Raw genomic sequence first — 9,349 nt, 5'->3', positions numbered from 1 at the left:
AGTGGTAATACAAACCAACAATTAAAACGCCTAGCGAAAAGAGTAGGCTACACCTTTAGTTTCATTTTAGGGGACAGTGCACCCTGATTAATGTCCTGCTTCATGAGGAGGTGTTAAACAGATTGAAGTCTGCATAAGACAGTTGGGGGGTTAGCAGTGGTATAAATCTTTTTTATATATATAAATCATTTTAAATTACACATATTATTAATTTCTTAGGAACTGGGCCCATTTTGCAACGAGTGACAGCTCAGTGTCTTGAGGATGTGCTGTCGGATCTCAGTGGTCCTGATGCCATAGATGACTGGGTTGAAGCAGCTTGGGAAAAGCAGGTACATGGTGCTGAAGAAAACTCGCCTAGCTGCAGGGAGGCCATTTCTGATCCGATATGACAGGAAAGCAACAAGAGCCAGAATGAGGCTGACTGTGATGACCATTATGTGGGTGATGCAGGTGTGAAGTGCTTTTACACGTGACCTGCCAGACCGCAGCACAGAGCTGAATATCACCACATAGGAGGAAGCGATGAAGACGAAGTCAAGAACAGGAATAAGGAACATGGCCACCAAGCCCACAAGGTTATTGATGGTGGTGCTTCCACAGGCCAGCTCCACCAAGGCCATGTGTTCACAGAAACAGTGGTTTATCACATTTCTGAAACAGAATGACAGCGTTCCAGCCAAGCTCACAAACAGCGTTATCATGAGGACATTTCTGACAACAAGTGGAAGTAAAAACTTAACAAATCTTGATAATGTCATGTGTTTGTGGTAGTATAATGGCGTGCAGATGGCAAAGTAACGATCCAGAGCCATCCATACCAGCAGAGTGGACTGAAAAGCTCCAAAAAAGTGAATGAAGTGCATCTGAACAAGGCAGCCAATCAGCGAGATCCCCTTCCAGTCAAACAAGAAGCTCAGCAGCATGTGTGGACAAAAGAATACAGGGACGCTCAGGTCAACACATGCCATGCCAGCAATGAGGATGTACATCGGTGAGTGGAGGCTTCTCTGTGAAATGATGACGTACAGCAGCAGGGAGTTGGCAAACAGTGACACAGTAAACATGAGGGAGAACGGGATGAAGAGCAAAGGCCTCAACTCTCCCAGTTCATAAAAGCCATTCAGGATAAAATGTGTGTGCAAAGACACATTCTCCATCCTTCCTCCTTCCTAAAAGCTTCTTTTCCAGTTTGTTTGTTTTATTAAGCCTGAAAAAAAGGAGAGAAATAAACATTTAACTTCTACATTATTGCAAACCACATTTCTCTGCTTTTCTAAAATCATCATAGAGCTGAACCATCAAAATTCAAACTAGTCTGAGTACCAGGGCTTCATTCAACAACATCAGTTTGATTTATGCAGCAAATCTCAGGATTCGAGCAGCTGTGCCACCCTCTGCCAGATGCTGTTACAGAGGAAACAGCTGGACCAGAACTGCAATACAGAGAAACTCAGTGACAAAACTAAGTAAGATAAGCAGATAAATATGAACCATGAAAGTGTTTTCAAATGATACACCACTTCTTAGACATGGATGTCTAATAATGTTACACAACCCAGTGGGAAAGCACAGTGTTATAATAAGCTGATAACCATATAAAGATTGTTATTCATGTATAATTCACTAATTTCATTTGCATGTAATATACATTTATTCTAAGTTAGAATGGAATATTAAACATGCAGGAAGACTTTCAGCTTTATACAAAGATTCTGGATTTATTCAGATGATGCTAAACAACAAACAGGATCACTGAGATAATAAATGATCCAAAATGATGTCTTCACGTTTGGCCTCTCAGAATCAGGTGGTGATCTGTCAGTACTCCACACTTTCAGCCCAACACACATCCTGTATTACACTATTCATACTGTCAGTAATAAACAGTTGCTCCATATTGTTATTGATCTTCAGGTCCAGCTGTGTGCTCTGTAACATTACATGATGACAGTGAATCATTTCCACTTCCTGAGGTTTACCCACCGACAGAGAAACCAGAGAGGATTTTATCCTAAGGATCTATTCTAAGTACACTGTGACACTGTGTTTGTGATTTTCAGGTAGGTAAAAAGAAATTTTGCTTCACATTAACTTGGTTTGTACTTTAAAATGACCTGAAAACAGCAACAAAGCATTCTCAACATTAAACATTAAAAACCTCTTTCTGGTTTCATAGAAAAGCTTGAGAGAAACGATCTGTCAAGCAAACAAACACATTATTGTCACACAACATTTTCAGCACCAAAGGCACAAAAGAGCTGAGGTAAGAGGCTTGAAGTGACACAAACCTTAAACAGACATTAATTCAGTGCAGTGAGATCACTTCTTTTTTCCTGTTCATCAGCAAATATCTGCCAAAGACAAAAACACAAAATCAAATTAATGGCATGAAACATTTTCAGAATTGGACTTCATGAAGAGTCAAACTGCTCCTGAGGACTGAGATGTTGTACAGTTTGTCACATCTGCACTGGGATGATCTGCATCCTCCTGTCCCTGCTGAAACACTAACGCAGCACTTTAATAGCCTCCGACTGATGCTGCTATTGGCTGTTGGACTACCAGACGTACCGAGCAGTAGAGCAAAATAAGAAACCATGTAAAAAAAAAAAATAATTAATGAAAATGTTCTTGATCTTTGCCAAATGGTTTGTTACACAGAAAGAGCTGAAAGTTGTCCTTGGAAACCATCTACAAAAGATTTAACACAGAGAGCACCAAAACAAGCAGCCAGTCATCAGAGCAAAATTATTTATACATGACCTTTCAAACACCAGTTATTCACACAGTTATTCATCGTGCTTTGCAAGATTGTATTAAAATAGAATTAAAAGAAAAACAACAAATTAAGAGTGGACTAGTTTGGCTGGATAATTAGTAAAAGGTAGCAGTGAGTAATGCCAATTTGAGCTTCGTTTAAAAAAACTGCTGGACCAAATCTGATTTTAGTGGCTAGTTGGATTCATTTCACCCTGTTTAGTTTCACATCTAGGCACCACTAGGTGAGCAGCTCATGAAGATCTAGAAGACCTTTCAGGTTTGTTTTCATTAAACATGTCAGACATATTTTTAGGGCCAAGTCATTTTGCAACTTGTAAAATTCAAAGTATCCTTGTGTCCCCCTCAGTTTACTGACTGTACATTGGAGTTATCACCGGTGAATGAAACCACTGTAATTCATTACTATCACACAGGCCTCAAAGCTCCCCGATAAGCCTTCAGCTGATTGTACTGCAAGAGTACTGACAGGGACTAGAAAGAGAGAGCAGATTTCTCCCATATTGGCTTCTCTTCATTGGCTTTCTGTTAAATCCAGAATTGAATTGAAAATCCTTCTTCTTGCATACAAGGTCTTGAATAATCAGGCCCCATCTTATATTAAAGACTTTATAGTATCCGTATCACCCCAACAGAGCACTTCCCTCTCAGACTGCTGGCTTACTTGTGGTTCCTAGGATACTTAAGAGTAGAATGGGAGGCAGAGCCTTCAGCTTTCAGGCCCCTCTTCTGTGGAACCAGCTTCCAGCTTGGATTCAGGAGACAGACACCCTCTCTATTTTTAAGATTAGACTTAAACTGTGTTTATCTGAAAAAATGACTTCATATTTTCACTTAACATATATTTGAATACTGACTCTTGAAATAAAGATGTATTAAGTCTCCATCTTCTACTTTTAACTGCCACCTCTCCAATCAAAATATTTAGTACCACCCTTGCGTGATCTGTTAGTGATATGGATCCAATTTTACAGCTAACTCCAATTTTACAACTGATAAATTTCATACAGTCTGGGATGCATCTAAGGCTTTTATTAGGGGCAAAATGATTGCATATTCTAGCCAAAAGAAAAAAGTAGATAGCACTAAATTGGTTCTATTGGAATTGCAAGTAAAGGTTAAAGAAAAACAGCTGTCACTTAATTATAGTGATCAATTATGGAAGGAAGTCTGTAAATTGAAATTTAAATTAAATTAGATATATAATAAAAAAGCAGAATGTGCACTTTTTAAAACAAGGGCAAATTTCTTTGAGGATTGGGAAAAAGCTGGCAAGCTATTGGCAAGGCAGTTGAAACAGCAGGAAGCTGCGTAGTTAATTCCAGGAATTAGAAATGAACAAGGCAATGTAGTAACAAAAGCATGTAAGATAATCATACATTTCAGATGTTCTATTTAAAGCTCTACTTCTCTGAAACACCGACTGATGCAGACAAATTTGAAGCCTTTTTAATGCAAAACCGAGTGCAGCAGTGGTCACAAATGGTCAGATTTCCCACTTTTTTAGGTTATTTAGAGGCACAAAACAAGGGGACCCTTTGTCCCCGCTGCTGTTTACACTAGTGGTAGAAATGTTAGCAGTGGTGATAAGAAAGGAGGCTAGAATCAAGGTGGTGGAGGCTGATGGAAGAGAACATAAGCTTTTTTTATATTCTCTGTTTAGTGTCGGATCCTGCGTCCTCTACCCCGGTTCTTCTTGATGAGGTTGACTTATTTTCTCAGATCTCTGGTTACAAGGTTAATTGGCATAAATCAGAAGCTATAGCTGTATCCAAGACATGTCACCCAGATATGGTTAGTGCTGGGCACTTTAAATGGCTCTTATCTGGTATGAAATATTTAGCTGTTAAACTGTGTGTGAATATATCAGATATAATACATATTAATATGACTCCCCTCCTGGTGAACATAAAGAGCAGTCTGGAGAAGTGGAAGATGCTTAATTTAACATTGTGGTGGAAAATAAATATAGTCAAAATGGTGATTGCGCCACAGTTTAAGTATTTGGAGAGCTTTTTGCACAATATTAATAGAATGATTAAAGATTATTTATGGAATGGGAAAAAGGTAGGATTAATTTAAATAAACTTTATGTAATAAGGAAGGAAGGAGGGCTTTCACTACCCAATGTGGAGCTGTACAACATTATGAGATGATTAAATTGGCAAGACATTGTAGGCAGAAGGAGAATGACTACCTATGGTGGGTGAATATAGAACAAGAATATTCTGCCCCCTTCAGTCCAATTGAAGTCTTATCACAAAGAACTCCAGTTTAAATGAGCATGGAACTAAGGAGATTAATCCGATTTTCCAGCACTCTAAAAATGTTTGGGTTAAACTCCATAAAATGTTAAAGATTTCACATTACAAACAGGTATACTCATCACTTTGGAATAACCCAGCAGTAAAAGTGGGGAAGGACGTAGTTTTCTGGAATTCCTGGCTATCTAGGGGCATAAGAATTATTCTGATTTGGCTACTCATAAAACAATTAAACCTTACCAAGACTTAAAAATTAAATTTGGTTAGAAAACAAATTAGATTTTTGGAAATATATACAAATACGTAGCAGTTTGAGTGAGGTGATTAAATACCTGTCAGAGGAAGACAATGCATTTGCTTTGTTACTAACTCATTTCATGCAGCAGCTAGGGTTATACTTCATAAATGGAAAAGCCAAGAAAGACCTGAATACAGAGAGTGGATAAAAACTATGACTCAGATTGCATCTTTTGAACTGTTGATAGCCAAATTACAGGACCGACAGGAATCCTATACACTTGTCTGGAATAAGCTTTAGTTTTTTATGAAAGAAGCATGGTGGTTGGGGAGTTTACAATTATTTGTATTCTGTTGAAAGTATATTGGGCATGTGCTGCTTGGTTTAGTTTGTGCTGTTATCTGTATTTTATGTTGTTTATTTTGTTTGTTTTGTATGTTTGAATGGGGCTAGGGTTTGGTTGTTATTTGTTTTGTTTTTGTTTGTTTTGTTTTTCAAATTTAATAAAAGTTTAAATTACAAAAAAAAAAAAGGTTAGCTTTAAACTTAACTTTTTGTTAAAGCTTATAGTTAGGGCTGGATCAGGTGACCCTGAACTATCCCTTAGTTATGCTGCTATAGGCTGAGGCTGCTCGGGGGTTCCCATGATGTACTGAGTAGTTCTTTTTCATTCACCTCTTTTCACTCTGTTTATACCCCACTCTGCATTTAATCTCTTCCACAGTGTCTTTTGTCCTGCCCTCCTCCCCTCACCTCCAACTGTTCATGGTGGATGGCTGCCCCTCCCTGATCCCGGTTTTGGTAGAGGTCGTTCTTGTTAAACGGGAGTTTTTCCTTCCCACTCTTACCAAATGCTTGCTAGTTGTGCTTTTTTTTTTCTTGCTCCAGCCTCTGACGGGGACGGTCGCATTCTATCTCTCTCCCTGCCCTCCCTATCTTTCCTGCTTGCTGCTTGCTGTGAGAGCGTCTCTTGCACACTGTTCGAATAAGAATAAGATTAATATGGATTTGGCAAACTGGGCCTTCAAGACCATTGATCGAATTTTTTCCACTATGAGATCTGGGAAAGGGGAGCCTGCGTGTCCGAGTGGAACAGACCCGGTTGGATACGTCATCGACTCTTGGAGCTCGTGGAGACCTGTGTGCTTCTCGGACCTCGAGGTGGAAGACGTGGAAGACGCTTACATATTTGGCTATCTGGTAGCGGTATCTTTTCTGTTTGGGCTTGGAGGATACCTGATTTACCGAGAAATCAAGAAAACCTGGACGGCAGTTCGACATCTGCAGAGGCTGCCGACCCAGGTGGATGGGCTGACCAGAACCATACAGACTCAGACTCAAAGCCTGATGAACCTGAGCCGTAGACTTGGGGAGTAGCAGGTGAGAGGGTTTCGATCTGGAGATAAGGTACGGTTCTGCACAGTGAGGACGGTAACTAATGAATTTGGATTATTGGATTTATTGAATGGTTTCCCAGTGAGACTGAAGGCTGTTGGGAAAAAAACAAGCAGCCTGTTCCAAAACAACATCTGCATTATCAGAATTCGGCTCCCTAGCCGGCCTTGGGCTGGCAATCATATCTCTCCAGAACTATGTGTGAAGGCCGCTATCCCCCTCAGCCCTCTCTGTGATTTGTGAAGCTGGATCTGGTGTACCAAGGCCGCTGATGAACTTCCATCACTATCAGCGAACTGTTTGGCTGGGAGCTGGCATCTGGGCTCCACAATGCCCCCACCCTCTCGTCTCCGTCTGCATCCCCTCCTGACCCTGACCCTACCCACCATACTGCTATCCCGGCTTTATATGTGCAATATGCTTTTTGCTGAGGTGTTTTTTGTAACCTCGTAAGGTGTTCTTTATGAACACAGTATGAGATGATTTTTTTGAACCTAACTATCCCAGTGTATCTCTTTCTGTCTTTCTGCTAAAGGTAGCGCCGTTGAGAAACGGTTGCATGACCTCAGACATCTGTCCCCCCCCCCTGTCTGTGTTATGTTTTTGTTTTGGATGGATGTTCTGTTAACTGCAATTTCCCCATTTGTGGGACTAATAAAGGCATTCTTGATTCTTGATTCTTGACTGTTGGGTTTTCCCTGTAATCACTGTATTGTCTTTTTCTGTCATGGTGAGGGGCTGTGTGTGGAGGGAAGGACCCAAGTGCAGGACATACGCAGACGTAAAGTAAAACTTGTTTATTTGCCGGGACTCGAAAAATACAAAATACAAAAACCAGAAATCTCAACCAGGGCAAAAAACAAACGGAAGCCTGGGAGAAAACCAAAAACCAAAACACACAGCTAGGACAGGAACACTGTGCATAACAATGACGACGACGCAACAATGAACAAAGGAAGACTCAGGGCTTAAATACACACAAGGGGATTAGGGCAAGTGGAAACAACAGGGGATGACAGGTGAACCACATGAGACTAATGACAAAGGGGAAGCAAAACTAAACACAAAGCACAAGGACAAACCCGCCAAACACAAGATCAGCGATGTAGTGTATGCTGTTCAGTGCAGTGAAGAGTGCTCGGACCTCTACATTGGTGAAACCAAACAGCCTCTTCACAAACGAATGGCACAACATAGAAGAGCCACTTCGACAGGACAAGATTCAGCAGTACATCTGCATCTGAAGGAAAAAGGGCACTCTTTTGAGGATGCCAATGTTCACATTTTGGACAGGGAAAACAGATGGTTTGAAAGAGGAGTGAAAGAAGCCATCTATGTCCACTGTGAACAACCATCATTGAACAGAGGAGGTGGATTACGTCACCAACTTTCCCCCGCTTACAGTGCTGTCCTGAGCTCCCTTCCCAGACGTCTCAACCCCCATTCACACCTTTGTTCCAGTGACCTCAATAGGCCACAGGAAACAATGGAGCGGAGTCCTAAGTTGGTTTCAACTGAAACCACTGATTAAATATGACCCACGCCCCCTTCACACCTGGGCACATGTGTTCAAGCACATGATCAATAGAGGGTCATAACCACCTCCAGGGGACTACGCCCACAGGGGTTTAAATACCTGGGTCTCTCCACCATTTGGTTGAGAACTGAAGAAGCCTTTCGGATGAGAGGTGAAACGTCTTCAAGAAACAAAAAGAAGTCCAGTCGCCTTTTTCAAGCTCCAGAGACCACAAAGCACAAGGAACACAAGACTGTCAAAATAAAACAGGAACTGACTAACATAACAGATACTAACCTAAACACAGAAACTTAACAAGGCAACCTTACAAACGAAACAAAGGAAACCAACCCGCACACTCAAACAACAAACAGAAAAACTAAAAGAAACACTAAGAAAACAACCAGAAAAAGTACAACAAAAGAAAGCTACACAAAAGAAACTCAAAACGCTGGGCCACCGGCCCAGCACCATGACATTTTCTTACAATATAAATCACCTTGCGACTATTGTGATTTGGTGCTATATAAATAAAATTGCATTGAATTAAGTAAAATCATGCATCTGGGTCAGGTTGCGGGGGCAGCAGCCTAAGCAGAGAAACTCACACCTCCCTCTCCCCATCCACCTCCTCCAGGTTATCCAGGGAACACCATGGCATTCTCAGGCCAGCCGAGAGATATAATCTCTCCAGTGTGTTCTGGGTGTGCCCTTTCCAGAGCACCTCACCCATGAACATGCCAGAACCACCTCAACTGGCTCCTTTCGATGTGGAGGACGAGCTCTACTATGAGCCCCTTCTGGATTCCTGCACATGGAACATGGTCTATTCGGACTCAGTGTCCTGAGCCTCCCTGGAATGTGGAAGGTGTGCAGGTGCTTAATGAACTCAAAGATGTCGCCACTGCTTGTGCCTTACTGTTTGGGATCATCTACAACCTGAACCTGAGCTGTCCAACTGACCTCAGGTAAACTTTTGAATTCATCCAAAAGATCCTGATGAAACTTGATACACACAGACTTTCGAACAAAATCCAGGTACTCAAAAACAAACTTCTGCAATAATCCATGAAACCATTACGGTGTTGTGATCTGGGGGCTGTTCAGTGTCCTGAAAAGTTTTTGTTGTCCTGTTTACTTGAGCAGTAGTTTTGG

The 9,349-nt window shown here is 41.2% G+C and overlaps 1 protein-coding gene across 1 annotated transcript; it reads right to left on the bottom strand.

The window, feature by feature from the left end:
• Positions 1 to 215: 215 nt before the first annotated feature.
• Positions 216 to 1,160, bottom strand: LOC115790101 (olfactory receptor 52K1-like). The gene has a single exon (XM_030743771.1). The coding sequence runs from the start codon at positions 1,158 to 1,160 to the stop codon at positions 216 to 218; it is 945 nt and encodes a 314-aa protein (XP_030599631.1).
• Between the last annotated feature and the right edge of the window lie 8,189 nt (positions 1,161 to 9,349).

The sequence above is a fragment of the Archocentrus centrarchus genome, chromosome 13 (assembly GCF_007364275.1).
Source record: "Archocentrus centrarchus isolate MPI-CPG fArcCen1 chromosome 13, fArcCen1, whole genome shotgun sequence".
NCBI classification, from domain to species: domain Eukaryota; kingdom Metazoa; phylum Chordata; class Actinopteri; order Cichliformes; family Cichlidae; genus Archocentrus; species Archocentrus centrarchus.
The sequence above is the reverse complement of the archived record's forward strand: the minus strand, read 5'-3'. Positions and strand labels throughout refer to the sequence as shown.